The following is a 15,867-nucleotide window of genomic DNA, read 5'->3' on the forward strand; positions in this document are numbered from 1 at the left end:
AATAAATTCATTTTAAAAAGTGATACGCACACCATGCTTTGTTTGTAGATTAAATAAATGATCAATTCCTGTAAAGTGCTTATAACTGTACCCAGCATATTATAAATATTCAATATGTTAGCTATTGTTATAATTATTAGTATGTGACAGTCTACACACAAAGATTTATGTATATTGCCAGGTAGATCCTTTAACATAGTATCTATTTGAAAAAACTCATCTCTCCTAGGGTTTGGAACCACCATGCCCAGGGTCTTCCTTGTTTAAAGTTGATGCAATGGGCAGTAATTCTTCATTGAAAAACATGGTAAATAATGTAGTAAAGACTACATTTTTCATTGCATCTGAACTCTAGTAATGAAGTTTCTTAATCTGTAGTGCTTTTTCTTCCTAAATTATATTTGCAGCTGCTATTTACAGAGCAAAAAAGCCCTCAATCTTACCATGCTTATTCAGTACCTGGAGAGGTCATAACAGGGAGGGACTTCCCTGCCCTCCAAAACAAATGACATAACATTACCTGCTGATAAACAGACTAATAACAGCTGACAAACACAACATGGATAAAAATCAGTTCTCTTACAAAGTCACTTAAAAGTCAGTGTGTGTCGCAGGGTTAGAAATCATTTAGGCAAGGCTTTTGAACTGAATGTGAAAGAAAATAACTTAATCAGTATCAATAACATAGAGGGTATGGATAACAAGCAGACGGTCTGCAAGTAGTTTGGAAAAGTAGATCCAAATGACAAGAATTTGGCAGTTTTTCCAGCTCTGTCCACGAATGACTAACACCTCATGTGAGGAATGTGAGGAGTGTTCCTAGTAAGGAGTTCCTTTTTCTGAGACGTGATGTCTGGCACAAGGTAGATATGCAATACATATTTGTTAAATAACCAAATGAATGACTGTTCATGGCCTTTTACAGATACTCAGTGGCACCCAGGATCCTTATCATCATGAAATACGAGTGAACACAGTATTTCAGTCAGCTGGGGAGTTATTTACTCATTGTCATCCATGAACTGGAAATTCATGAGTGTGTGAACATAAATATCACTTTATTGTAAGCTCAGTATGGGTTGGTCTTCCTGAGTCAGGTCCACTCTAGATGCCTGACAAATCCATTTTCTGGAATGTAGGGACCTTGCCAAGGTAATGCCCCCTGTGAAGAACTGTGTAAGTTGCCCTCTGATCTTTCTGAACATACACCCCTCATTGAAAGACTTATTTAGGAAGAAAAGATGTGCTTAGCAGAAGACCAGAGGTGTACACATATGTGTACGTGCACGTCATACTTCCACATGGATATAATGTAGTGTTAACGTTGAAAAAAGCCTGAAGGAATGGTCAATGTTCGGGGTATAACATAAATTACTTTGTAAGATAATCTTCTCCTTTGAGTTACAAAACTGAAAGCTGTATCATCTTTCAAGTAATTTTTTCTGTGTTTTTGCTTAGTGGTTCAGAACACAGGCTTTGGGGTCAGACCAACCGACACAGGTTGGTATCTTGGCTCAGCCACTGGATTGGTGTGTACATATTAACCTCTGGTCCCATTTGTAAAATGGAGATGACAATAGTGGCTTCATCATGGGACTGAGGGGAGAATGAAGAGAGATAGCTTCTTCTTGGCACAGTACCTGGCTGATGCAACTCATGGCAACTACTGTTATTATTAGCCCCTGGGGGAGCCCTCAGACTGTGGTTGATCTTTTCTGTATTGTTGAACCGCCATTTACATTTTTGTTTGTATGTTGAAGAGAATGAGAGCCTTCTTTTCTAGTTGTGGTTAATTCCGCTTACAGGAATGTGGTGCTTTATGGACAGTCCAGAGATGTACTCAGGGCACCTATCTGGGCCCAGTAACAGTCCTCTGCTGGGGGCGGGGGGGGGGACTGGTGAACTTCATTCGAATGACAGGATGTTTAATTTTGTCAAGAAGGTAAGCTACTACATTGGGTAATTCACCAATCTTTCAGGTCAGCTGTGGATGAGACAGTGGCGTACTGCAGCTGGCTTACACTGGCTCATGAGACCCCACTGTGAACACCTCTTTCCAATTCCTTCTTCAGTGATGTAACATGGATAGCTTGACATCAGCCATGGAAATCAGTAAACACTACAAACCTCCCTGTGTCTAGTGAGGCAGCAAGAGGAATAAGAACCTTTACACTTGTTCCAGAAAATAACAAGATAGAACAAGTCTGTTTCCTTGTAGGGAGAGAGAAAATGGCAACCACCCACACAGAGACAGCCTGGGAGGTGGGAAAGAGAAGGGGTAGGAGTAGAGGACCCCATAAAACTAGGAGGTTGCTTACCTTTAAGGAGCAGAGGGAAGAATAAACGCCAACAAAGGACAAGACAGAAGCTAGGTAGTGAGGTTAACATGGCTTGTACAATGACATTCTTTACTAGGTCAGAAGTGAGCAATTTATAAAAGTTAAATTTCACCAAGTTAGACCATCACCATGCTGTACAGCACTTAACAGGCCCCGTGCCTTACTCTGGAGATACTAAACAGATGTTGTTGAGTGAATGAATGAACAAACGAACTGAAGTACATTTCTAAGACATTAACTTACCTTATATAACTGCTGTTCTTTTGGGAAGATCACAAACTTTACAGTTAATTGTTGCAAATGGTGTCTGGCAAACATTAAAACTTCATTAAACATAATCTCTGCTGCTTCAGAGATTCCAGTCCCAAGGGCAGGAAAGGAAATGGAAGTTATATTTAGCTCAAGGCATTTTTCCAAGCATTTCTTCATTGCAGTTTCCAATGTCTGCAGGAAAAACACAAATTCAACAACAGCCTTGAGTCAAAAATAAGACTTCACTTACCCCTTAATCCTGCCCGTATTTTACAATGCCAGCCTCCACTATTCCTCAGGGCCATGTCCATCCCTCCTCAGAGAACAGGAAAGGTACCACTCCATAGGGGACCCATTATAGCTATAAGGTTAGATGATGAGAAATGAAAGGGCTGAGAAAGTGGTCCATTTTGTGCCATTCAGGACGTCTGAGCATCGTGATTTCCCTCAGTTTATGTAGCCCTCTCCCCAGGTTAGAGAGCCAACCTTCAGTTTATCCCCACTTACCTGCCACTTCTGGGTCAACATAAAGAGCTTTAATAAAAGGAGGTAAAGGTTAAAGTAAGTAAGCAACATTTATTTAATGTCATTAAGATCTGTTACATAATTTATTTTTGGCAGATTTACACTTCCATCAATGTTTCAACATTCAAACTGAATACTGATGTAGGAAGGTTATCTAATAACCTTCCTACGTTATACTAATATATATTATACTAATTACATATACTAATTATACTAATATATATTAGTTATACTAATGTAGGAAGGTTTTACTAGTGTAGTAAAAACTGAGGGGTAGAGAGTGACTGGCGGACCAATTTGGGATTTGAGGGCTCTCTAAACAAGAGAAGACCAGAAATGGAGACAAAACAAAGATAGACAAAGGTAGAAAAGGGGATTAAGTTTCCCTCTCTCCACTTGTCAGTAGGTTCCCCCTATTCTTTAATGCATGTAATTTACGTCCCTCAGTTGTAGAGTCAGGCAGAAAGCTAAGCTCCACCACAGGCACAGACACCACAGGCGATAGATTTGACTGGAATGGTATTGGAAGGGAGATCCGGGTACTCCTGGAATTTAACAGATGGCAGGAGATATGGAGAGGCTGAATCCCAGGCCCACTAGTAAAAGGCCTACAGGGTCACTGGGTGCGGTGAGGTGAACAAGTGTGCAGACTGAGGAAGCCCTGATGTTTCTGTGTCTATTTGCGGTAGGTCCACTTAAAATTTAGACATGGGTTAGGTGATATTTTAAATTAAACTTCTTCAGATAACTTGTGACAGCAATACCTGTTTAGTATTCAGGTATTCACAGGAGTACTAGAGAATGGGAATTATTCCACTTGACAATAACATTTCATGAATGTAATGACAGGATGGAAATCAACAGACTACGTAGACTCTGGAGATACAGAAAGATAAATTTATTTTGACCTTACCAGTTTTTGTTCAGAATATCCTGAAGGCCACAACACATGGTATACGTATTTGCAGGGCAATTTAAATCCTTTTGTGACCAGCACCAACTGGGAATCTAGTGGTGTTTTAGTCATATTTTGGCTAAATTCCCTTTCTATTTCATCTCCTGCTGCTTGTAGAATTGATTTTGACACAGATGTAGCTCTAAGACCACAATGTGTATATACAGAATTAACAATTACATTCGTCTGAAAAGGGGAAAAAATGAACAAGATTCAGTGTTAAATGACTTTTTCTTAAATGATTAATTTAAATCTTTATTTCCCTGAAGAGCTTTGAAAAATACATTTGAAGATCCTAAATCCACAGAAATATCACTTAATAATGGATATAAAATTTCCAAAGCGTGATCATTTGACTGCCATGAATCTGTCTGTCCTAGTCAGAAATCAGGTAAAGTATGTAGATGATACAAGTTTTATTGCAAACATCTGTCAGCCCCTTGCTGGCTTATGCCCCCAATATCCCAGATTCACAGCATTCTCTATGATTTGTTTTAAGCTTTACCAATAAGCAGTTCCACTCTCTGCCCCACTGTCATCACTTTTTGCTGTTTCTATGGGAATTTTCATTTTGTCTTACAGAGTGGAAATAAAATTTCTCAGGCAACTTCTATCCCCTATAGTTTGTGTTTTTTAAGGTAAGTAGTACATGGTGAAAGAAAGCACAAATGGGACAAAAAAGTCTTTGGTGGGAAATAGGCCTCCTTCTTGGTGGGGTCCCCAGATCCCCCTAATTCATCCCGATGGCTTTGGCTCCCTTTGGGGGTAACTTCGGTACTTCTCATGGATGTTAATGAATGTGTCACTTTGAAAGTGAAATCAGAATTTGCAAGTCGGGGGCATTGGCATCCTTTACAAATTTTAAAGTTCCTTGTGTCGGCAATAATTAAAGACAATAAAATTTTAGTTAAAGAGATAAGTTACTCAACCAGGATGTTTCCACTTTAATTTTAAATTGGCATGTTAATGATTTATCAAATAAATATTTCATCTCATGGGGTCCCCGCAGTCTTCTTTCTAATTGTCTTGCAGGCAATAAATGGCATATTTTCACTTGTGATTAAGTCTATTTGATTGTGGCCATAGGAGAGTCAGATCCAGGGGAAAAATAGAGAATATAGCCTTATATTCTTTCTCTCTCTTCCTCTGTTGCAACCCTTGCTCCCTGCTGCCCCCTTCAGTTATTCATCAGTAATTTGTTGAACACCCAGTTGCATGCCCAGAGACCAGCCCCACCGCTACAGAGATGAACAAGCCACGATTTCCACATTCGAGGTACTCCCTGCCTGGCAGAGAAGCTGCACTAATTCAGAAATACCTAGGTTCACTGTTACCCTGACTCTCTCCCCTCCCTGTCAGGGTCCTCACCTTTGTGCCCTATGATCCCTGGCTAAACGCGAAGTTACACTTTGTATCCTCCACAGCTCCTGGCACAGAGCCATATACTCAGAATACGATTTACAGCTCCGCTTAGGTCTCCTGACTGGTCCAGCCTACTACTTTTGATCTGTCAATTCCACTGTATCTCTCTGATCCATCATTCTAACCACCCAGGCCTCTTCTCCTGCCAATTCATAACTATCATAACTTGAGATCAGATTTAAAACTCACATCTTCTGAAGTAATCCTTCTTGATCTACTACACTCCACTCTTGTCACAAATGTATATACTCTTAAATATGAATTCACTTTGTATTAAAACTTTTTTGTTTATTATTGCTAGGTTGCTTTAGAAATGTTCAGATGGTTTGTCTCCCTAACGAGATTTTTCAAATAGAGAATCTTTTTACATAAAAAGAATAAAATAGATTTTAAGTTCCTCAGAATCAAAGATTGTTCTATTTCCTCATGGTGTCTAAGAATAATGGCAATAATAATTATAAATACTTACCACATGCCAAGTTTTATTCTAAGCAGTTTATGTGTATTGATTCCAACTCTAAGATATAAGTGCTATTATTATCCTTATTTTACGGATGAGGAAACTGAGGATCAAACGGTAAAGTAATTTGGTTCAGGTCACCCAGTTAGTAAGTGGCAAAGCTAGTATTGAAATCCAAATGGTCTGGCTATGAAATCCATACTCTTAACCTTACTTAACAAGATGCTTTCTAAACCGTGTTTGAAATAGTATATGCTCAAAACATACTTGATAGGTAATAAACAGTTCAGGGATACCCTTTGGGAGTGCAAGAGAATAAAACAAAGACTTACTTCCTGCATTTCAATGTGGCCCTGGACAATCTGGAGAGTCAGGTTGTTCACAACCATAGTATTGAAAAGGTGGGTGGCTTCTTGACTCACCCGGGACCCCAGCTCGTTCCTCCCTAGGATGACTTCTGAAACAGTTTTAAAGGCAGCAACAGTAGGGTCCTCATTGCTTACCAGGTGAATTTCTTTCAAATTACTGGCTAGTTGCATGTTTTGGAAATAATACTTGATAGTTTCCACAATGACCAGTGTACACAAATCCAGAGGGAACTGGAAAATCCCAGAGCTCAGGGCTGGAATAGCTACTGTCTCAGTGCACCCATTAATATTGACAAAATTCAAAATATTTATAATGGCTCTTTGCAGTTTATCGATACATTCCTGTCTATCCATTAACCCCCACTGAGGCCCAACAGCATGGATAATGAGTTTGCAGGGAAGCTTCCCTGCTCCTGTGATAGCTATGTCACCAGTTGGAATTTTGCCATATGAGGAAACATATCTTCTGCTCTCCTCTTGGATTTCAAGGCCGCCAGCTTTCACAAGGGCCTGGGCCAGGCCTCCCCCATGAATGAGGTCTTCATTGGCTGCATTCACCACAACGTCAACAACATGTCTGGTGAGGTCATCCTTCCAGACAGATAACTCTAGCCTGGGCACCAGCATTTTTCTGAAGACTTGTAGAGACTCACTGTTACCTTCCTGGGCTGGAGAAACTAGGGTAAAGATACAGCTAAATTTTTTCTGCAGGACTTCCCACAGCTGACTCTCATTATCTTTTAAAATTTTGAAGTCATTGTGATTAATGGAAATTTGCCGACTGTAGTTTTCTCTGAGATTATCAATCTCTGGAAAAGGAGAGAAGATAAAAAATAAAGAAATGAGCAAGCGTCCCTTTGAAAAGGATGTAATTCTACTTCACACCAGGAGACTGAGCTTCTTCTGTGCAAGAGGAAAGACAAGCTTCCTCTAGGCCCCTTCCTGATTCTCCCTCTCACCTAGACCTGTCATTAGACCAAAGATATCCAAGAGTTTTCAATGGTAAGTCACCATAAAGTGCTTAGTCGTGTGCCTGGCATACAGTAAATATTCAATAAGTGGTAGCTACTATGATACAATGATGGTGGTTTAAAATTGTGCGTATCAGGGCTCATAGATTTTAAAAATCTACATAAAAATGGCAAGTGTGGGAAGACCCATGCTTAAGGCACAAGTATTAGAAAGGACTTACTTATGAGTCAAAAATATGTGGAGGCTTTATTCATAACTCTTTAGCCTTTGTCCGTGTCTTGGCTTGGGTTCTCCTAGGAGCTGATTCTGAGGCGGAGGTTTGAGTGTAAAGTTTATTTGGGAGGTTATCCCAGAAAACACCAGGGGTGTGGGATGGGAAGAGGAGAGTGGGAAAGTGAGACAGGGAAAGGAAAGAAATGAATAAAGGGGGTGTTACAAAGCAAATGAAGCTTTAACTCCACAGGGGGACAGTTTAGACCATGTGTCTCAGAATTATATCACCAGAGGGGTAAAGGAGCTGGGATATTTGTCCAGTTTCTATCAGTCATTGGTCGAGGATGCTCCTGGGGACATAGTCCAGCACATGGGCGGAGCACTGACAATATGACAGTAAACAATTCTCCACCATACTCTAGTTTTGTAGCGTGACTTTGGTGGAATTAAAACTGATTGGCTGCGCTTCCCTGGTGGCACAGTGGTTGAGAGTCCGCCTGCCAATGCAGGGGACACAGGTTCGCGCCCCGGCCCAGGAAGATCCCACATGCCGTGATGCGGCTGGGCCCGTGAGCCATGGCCGCTGAGCCTGCGCGTCCGGAGCCTGTGCTCCACAACGGGAGAAGCCACAACAGTGAGAGGCCCGCATACTGCCAAAAAAAAAAAAAAACTGATTGGCTAAAAATTATTTACTGCATGTGGCAGCAAGATGATGTGCTGCTCAGATCCCCCTTCGGTGAAGGGGGCAGTATGGTTAGCTGACAGCCTCCAGTTGTTAGCCCCTCAGGGCCCATCTCAGCCTTCCAACCCAGGTCACGCTATTCTCAGGGTGGCTCCCATCAATGGCTGAACAAGGCCACTGATGTCCAATGTGGGACTCCGCCAATGAGCAACCTCAGACTGGCAGAGCTTTTTTTTTAAATTAATAAATAAATTAATTAATTTTTGGCTGCATTGGGTCTTAGTTGGTGCATGTGGGCTTTTCTCTAGTTGCGGTGAGCAGGGGTTATGCTTCGTTGTGGTACGCAGGCTTCTCACTGCAGTGGCTTCTTTTGTTGCAGAGCATGGTCTCTAGGCGCACGGGCTTCAGTAGTTGTGGCTCGCGGGCTCTAGAGCGCAGGCTCAGTAGTTGTGGCGCACAGGCTTAGCTGCTCTGCGGCATGTGGGATCTTTGCGGACCAGGGTTCGAACCCGTGTCCCCCGGATTGGCAGGCGGATTCTCAACCACCGCACCACCAGGGAAGCCCGGACTGGCAGAGCTTCGCCAGGTTTACATTAAAGTCTGATGGTTCCACCTGCCCAATCCAGTTTCTTCTCCTTTCCTTTTACCTTCTGCATTCCTAACTCCATCTCAGTTTCCGCATCCTGGAGAACCCAGCCTGTGCCAGTGTATTTCATGGGGTCTAAAGCATCATCACTATATGCCACCGAGAAAGGAAAAACGATGCCAACTAAACTTATCAGTGGGTAGAGAGTAGCCTTACTTCAGAGATGTGAAAAAAATGTGTGCCCTAAAACAGATTATAGTGTAGTAATTACTTTTTACTTCAATTTCCATTTCTAATCTGAGCCACCTAGAAAGACCTCTGGTGACCTCAATTACCATCACCTAAAAGCAGCAGCCCATGAGCAGTCCGAGCCAACCGGCTTGTGCTTTGGTTGAAAATCTCAAGTGGGCCACCCAAGTTTAGGCAGGTTCCGTTTTGGCTCTTTATTTATTTATTTTTTTTGCAGTACGTGGGCCTCTCACTGCCGTGGCCTCTCCCGTTGCGGAGCACAGGCTCCGGACGCGCAGGCTCAGCGACCATGGCTCACGGGCCTAGCCGCTCTGCGGCACGTGGGATCTTCCCGGACCGGGGCAGGAACCCGTGTCCCCTGCATCGGCAGGTGGACTCTCAACCACTGCGCCACCAGGGAAGCCCCCGTTTTGGCTCTTACAAGCCTTGTTGAGCAAGGAGACAATCAGTGGGTCACCTCTTATCAACAGTTTCAGTTCTAGGGCTGTGGTCAGAAGGGTCTCACATCTTGTGGGCAAAGGATAAGATCAACGGGAGCCCTAAGGGAACACATCTGTTGGTGCCACACTGCTTCCGAAGCAGTCCCCCTTCTGAGGCATATGCCCGGTCCCCACAAGGTCCTGCAGTCACGCACCTGAGCATCTGTGGGGGGAGATAATCTCCTCTGTATTCCCCTTTCTCCACTGAGGAAAGATATGAGCAAAGATTTTCTGAGACAAGAGTGGGAGTGAGGTGATCCTACCTGATTTCTCATTGTAAGCTGCTGCTCCAACACCCTGTGAAAAGTGAGAGTGGTTTAAAAAAAATTGAGACCGAATGATTTACAGATTACTGATAACAAATACCGTTTCATAAACACAAAGCAACAGAAACCTTCCTAAGAACACTGGGTTTGAGGGGGAAGGGGAACACGTTTGTCTGTTTAATCAGTGTGCCTGAAATACCTGAAATACTAAATGTTCCAGCCAACACTGACTCTACCCCGCTTCCCTAGAGGCCAATGCACTTTTAATTCTGGATGGGATGAAGGGCTGGAGATTACCACTTGAAAAGGCTCAAAGGTCACAGGCCAAAATGACCCAAAACTCTCAGACAGGATCCAATCTCCAAAGGTTTGTGGGGTTTCTCTAGACAGAACAACACGGGGACATGATCCTCATTAGCTACACCTCCCCATCTACCACTTGCAATTGCTTACTTCATGATACAAGCCTGAATGTGGAATTTTCAGGATAAACAAATGAGGTGCCTTTTCCCTAGTCCCTTATTTGTATTCCTCCTCCATCCTCCTCCTCCCCGCGTGCTGCAAAAGCAGAATTGCTGAATGAGTAGAGAGAATAAAAATGATACTGAGGCGACATTTTTTTAAAAATCACCCATCCTCATGTTGACTCTGTTGATTATACTAGCATATTCTTGAGTCCCCATCTCTCGCATGGGGCAAGGAGAAAACTTTTACTGGGAGAGTAAAACCAAATAAGTATACCAGTTATAACTGAAGACCCCAGATTTTTTGCTGTTACAGGAAGAACTATTCACGTGCTGATCAAAGTTTATTACTTATATACATTTATGCTTTTTACCTTGGAAAAGTCCATCCTCCAGGTCTCTGGGGTCTTTCAATGTTTACTCTGTTTTGTCTTTCCCAAATGTGGTGGCCCCCTTCTAGGAATGAATAGAAGGATGTAATATGATGAGCATCTTAGGGAATTTGGTGAGAATACACAACAGGAAGACTAAACAAGATTTCTGACCTTGAGTGATTTTTAATTTCACTTGGTGAAGATGCACACATTGCTTTTGCTGCTGTTGTTACTGTTTACCCTCTATCCTTTACAGAGAGATTCAAAGAAGGGAAAGAACTGTATGGGCTATAGCAGGGAAAGCTTTATGAGGAAGGTGAGGCTAGAGCCAGGCCTTAAAGGACGAAGCAGGCTTCCACATATTTAGAAGAGGATGATGATACCAAATGGTAAAACTAAGCACAGCATGCAAAGAGCAATGAGGAAAAACCAGCCTATGGGTGAGTGAAGACCCCTGGAGGGTGTCCAAAGAGAGGGAACTGTGCTTACGCCTGTGGAGGACATACGTTACTGAGTTTGTGATAAATATCTCTGATCGAATTAGAAAGGGGATTGTCTGGATAAAAATCAGAGACCGTGGGAAAACATATTTTAATAATTTTTCCTTCTAACAGGTAGGAATTAAAGACTGTGAATTTTGAGGAGAATAATAATAAAAATGCTTAAAGACACCGTTGCCCACACTTGTTTCCACATAGTTGCCTCTAGGCCTCTGAAATTATTTCTGATGCCTCTACAATAGGAAAATTTTGTGCGACTCTCTACAGCATCAGAGCACCATCATTCTTTCTTTCTTTTTTTTGGTAATATTTATTTATTTTATTTTTGGCTTTGTTGGTTCTTCATTGCTGCGCACAGGCTCTCTAGTTGCGGCCAGCAGTGGCTACTCTTCGTTGTGGTGCGCGGGCTTCTCAATGCAGTGGCTTCTCTTGTTGCGGAGCACGGGCTCTAGGCATCTGGGGTCAGTAGTTGTGGCTCATGGACTCTAGAGTGCAGGCTCAGTAGTTGTGGCTCACGGGCTTAGTTGCTCCGCAGCATGTGGGATCTTTCTGGACCAGGGCTCGAACCCGTGTGACCTGCATTGGCAGGAGGATTATTCTTACATGTCAGGAAAAGCTGCAAGTCCAAGTATAATCCAAAAATGCAGGGAGAAGACGCATTTTTGCCTCCAGAGGGCACTGCTGTTTTCACAAAAGAAGGAAAACTGCCGCATCTGCTCCCACTGTGGGCTTCCAGTGGGTTTTTCTTTAGATGATGTTGCACTTGTTTTCTTTTTTTCTCATTATTAATTTTTATTGGAGTATGGTTGCTTTACAATGTTGTGTTAGCCTCCACTGCACAACGGAATGACAGATATCCCCTCCCTTTTGTACTTCCCTCCCATTTAGGTTACCACAGTATATTAGGTAGGGTTCCCTGTGCTATACAGTATGTTCCCAGAAACCGTCTATTTTATACATGGTATCAATAATATATATGTGTCAATCCCAGTCTCCCAAGCCCTCCCTCCCCACCCCTTTCCCCCTTGGTATCCATACATTTGTTCTCTATGTCTATGTCTCTATTTCTGCTTTGCAAATAAGATCATCTATACCATTTTTCTAGATTCCACGTATATGCTTTACGATACGATATTTGCTTTTCTCTTTCTGACTTAATTCATTCTGTATGACACTCTCTGGATCCATCCACGTCTCTACAAATGGCCCAATTTTGTTCCTTTTTATGGCTGAGTAATATTCCAATGTATATAGGTACCATATCTTCTTTTCCATTCCTCTGTTGGTGGACATTTAGGTTGCTTCCATGTCCTGGCTATTGTAAATAGTGCTGATATGAACATAGGGTGCATGTGTTGTTTTGAATTATGGTTTTCTCTGGGTATACTCTCGTTCAGACCAGGCTTCAAGGGCTCTGGGATAGACTTGACAGTGGCGGATGACACTCTTTTAACCCCAAAGAAATTAAAAACAAGGAGCGTATTGTCCAAAACATTCAATCTCTTCTTTTATTTTAACAACAATAGCAACAAAAGCCTTCCCAGCTTTCCATCACTGGTTCCTACTATGTTCCTTTCTCTTCATGGGCAGCATGAAGGAGCTGACTCTCCATCCACCTGTCTGCTCAGCCCACTGCAGTCTGACTCCCAGGTCATCCCCAGCCTCCTCTGAAACTGCTCGCAGTGTCTTCCACGTGGCTAACCCCAGTGGACTCTCTTCTGTCCTAATCTTTATTTGACTTCTCTCTATAGTTTCATTCTTCATTTCATTCTCTGATTCCTGAACCTCTGCTTTTTGGCTTCTCCTATACCATCTTCCCTTGGTTCTTTTGTTACCTCTCACTTTGCCTTTACAGACCTTTCCCCTGGATTCAGCCTCAGTCAACTGTCCCAGAATTTTGTCAAGAGGCACATCTCAGCTCATTCTGTACACCCTCAAAGGGTGATCTCATCCACTCTCACGACTTCAACTCACCAGCTGCAAATATGACTCCCACATCTGTATCTCTAGGCTATGGCTCTCCTAAGCCTCACTTTTCAAGACTACACGAACGTCCCATAGTCCCCTCAAACTCAGCTTCTGCAAAACTGGACCCATAGTCTCCTCATTTCCACTCCCCGCACCGCTACCTACCCTCACCCAACCCCCTCCAAAATCCATGCTTTATCTCCTAGATGCCACAACTTGGTAAATGATACACCATTTATCCACTCAAGTCAGAAATCTAGAATCTTCTCTTCTGTCCCATATTCAACTCATCACTGGGTCTTGTCCACCTAAATCACTTTCAGATACGGCCCTACCCTCCTTGCCCATTGTTACCACTTCACTTCAGGGCCTCAGGGCCCCTTGCCTGAGCTATGGCAATACATTCTTTTTAAACATTTAAATGTACTTAATTTTATGTTTTATTGTTTGAATTGTTCAAATTTTGAAAGTATAAAAGGCTCCCTCCTACTCCCCTCACTAAATTCCCTTCCCAGAGGCAATCACTGTTATTAGCTTCTCCTGTGTCCTTCCAGAAGCATTTTTACACAAAAGCATCTTTTTTTCCTCACAAAGAAGGCATTTATTTGAAAAGCACTCTCTGCTCAAAACCTTCAGCAGACTCCATCACCTATGGTAAAGATCAAGCTCTTCAGCCTGGCATTCAAGGGTCTCTTTGCCATATCAGTTTCCCAGCCTCCCCTTTACACACCCAATGCTCCGGCGGAACTACAGTGCTGCGAAATGCACTACTCGATGTTCTCCAAACTCTCCTTCACCTCTGGGTCTTTGCCCTCATGGGGAGGAAGCTCTGGGACTTCACCTTGGTCAGAGTGCTCTTCAGAGCCTGTGCCCATCCTCAAAAGGTAGCGTGTTATACACACTGTTCTGCATCTTCCCTTTTCCATTTAATGTATTCTAGAGATCTTTCCCTGTTGGCACATAGAGAGGGTCTTCCTTCTTTCTACTGCTCATTGCATTCCATTGCATAGATGCACTATAAGTTATTCAACTGCTAGTACCCTCTTTTATGGACACAAGGAGTTTCTAATCTTTTTTTTTTTTTTTTTTTTTGCGGTACGCGGGCCTCTCACTGCCGCAGCCCCTCCCGTCGCGGAGCACAGGCTTCGGACGCGCAGGCTCAGCGGCCATGGCTCACGGGGGCCCAGCCGCTCCGCGGCACGTGGGATCCTCCCGGACCGGGGCACGAGCCCGCGTCCCCGGCATCGGCAGGCGGACCCTCAACCACTGCCACCAGGGAAGCCCTCTAATCTTTTACTATTATAAAAAAGGCTGTAAAGAACAACTTAGTACATAGGTCACTTCACAGAGGTGCTAATCAATAAACGGGACAAATTCCTAGAAGTGGAACTGCAGAATAGGGATGTATATGCAGTCATAATTCTGATAGCACTGCCAAATTGCTCTTCATAAAGACTCACCCATTTCCAGTCTTACCAGCCACGTGCAAAAAAACCTTACCTCTGGCCTCTCCACCTCCATTCATCCCTGCATGGAAATGTGTCCTTCACATGATTGTCAACACCAGCTTTCTAAAATGCACATCTGACATGTCACTCTCCTGCTTGCCCTGCCTACGAGCCTTCCATATCTCGTTAACCGATCTTGAAGACTTTTCACTGTCTAGAACTGTGCTGTCCAGTGTGGGTCATTAGCCACACGTAGCTCTTGAGCACTTGAAATGTGGCTAATCACAACGGAAAGGTGATGTAAATGTGAGATAAACACTGGATTGCAACGACTCAGGATGACAAAAAAGAATGTAAAATATGTCATTAATAAGTTTTTAACATTGATTACATGCCTAAATGGTTAATTTAGGATATAGTGAGCTAAATAACATAAAATTAAAATTAATTTCATCTGTTTGTAATTTAAAAATTATAGCTACCAAAAATTTTAAAATTAATATGTAGCTCACATTATATTTCTATTGGACAGCACTGGTCTAGACCCTTCCTCTGTCATCTCCCTTACTCATCACGGCTTCCCAAGGCCTCAGTGTCCCCTCTGTGCTTCAGATACAGTGGTCTCTGTGCTTTTGATGCTCCCCATCCCTCCCTCTCCTTCTCTCTTTTAAGATTCTTTTTCAAACTTCCTATCAAGGCCTTCAAGAGATTTTGTTTTTTAGTCACAAGTCTACCTCACCTTACCAGCAGGTGAGGTCAGGTGCCTCCCCTTTCACCTTTATTCCCTAGTACACAGGGCACAGCATGCAGTTGTTCAGTATTGGCCGAATCGAGAAATGAGAGCAGAAAAGCCCCAAGAGCCAGTCTAAAGCATAGCGTTAGAGAAGGTAACATGTGATGTGTCACAACGCAGGTGAACAAATTCAAATTTTTAAAAAATGTAGGTAAGTTTAACCTGAATTCAGAATATGAATTACATTTCAGCTGCAAATAATAGTAACAACAGTAAGAGTTAAAAGGAATCAAAAACTCAGGAGAAACTTTCTTTGACTTGAGCATCTGCCCAGCCTCCATCCTCACCAGGGGGAGACTTGGCCCTGGGCGCGTCTCTCGACCGCTTCTCCCCGGCCCGTTCCCCGCCCGAGTCCGCAGGAGAGGAGACCCGGGCGCCTCGGCGCCCCACCGCCCCGGGAGCAGGGGACGGGACCTACTCACCCGGCAGTCTGCGGCAGGGAGGACAGCGAAGAGAGGAGCGGGTGCGGCTCTGCCGGGAACCGAGAGAGATCTCCGGGAAAGCGAAACTGAAACTTTGCGCTCCAGGGCGGCGGGGCCCGACGCACCCCTG

The 15,867-nt window shown here is 43.2% G+C and overlaps 1 protein-coding gene across 3 annotated transcripts in view; it reads right to left on the minus strand.

Annotated features, from left to right (window-relative positions):
- The window catches only part of PARP9 (poly(ADP-ribose) polymerase family member 9), a 32,525-nt gene extending 16,680 nt beyond the window's left edge, over window positions 1-15,845 (minus strand). Inside the window, exons 1-6 of one of the 3 annotated variants that reach the window (XM_022567132.3) lie at window positions 15,738-15,845; window positions 10,607-10,688; window positions 9,658-9,799; window positions 6,286-7,130; window positions 4,030-4,257; window positions 2,583-2,783 (exon numbers count right to left, since the gene is read on the minus strand). In XM_022567132.3, the coding sequence (XP_022422840.1) occupies window positions 2,583-2,783; window positions 4,030-4,257; window positions 6,286-7,130; window positions 9,658-9,799; window positions 10,607-10,621 (1,431 nt within the window). In that variant the 5' untranslated portion in view covers window positions 10,622-10,688; window positions 15,738-15,845. The remainder of the gene's footprint in view (window positions 1-2,582; window positions 2,784-4,029; window positions 4,258-6,285; window positions 7,131-9,657; window positions 9,800-10,606; window positions 10,689-15,737) is intronic. The other 2 variants (XM_022567117.3, XM_022567125.3) reach the window with 2 other exon arrangements.
- Between the last annotated feature and the right edge of the window lie 22 nt (window positions 15,846-15,867).

This window comes from Delphinapterus leucas, chromosome 4 (genome assembly GCF_059928025.1).
Source record: "Delphinapterus leucas isolate spDelLeu-1000000601 "Yukka" chromosome 4, BTC_Dleu_Yukka2, whole genome shotgun sequence".
NCBI classification, from domain to species: Eukaryota; Metazoa; Chordata; class Mammalia; order Artiodactyla; family Monodontidae; genus Delphinapterus; species Delphinapterus leucas.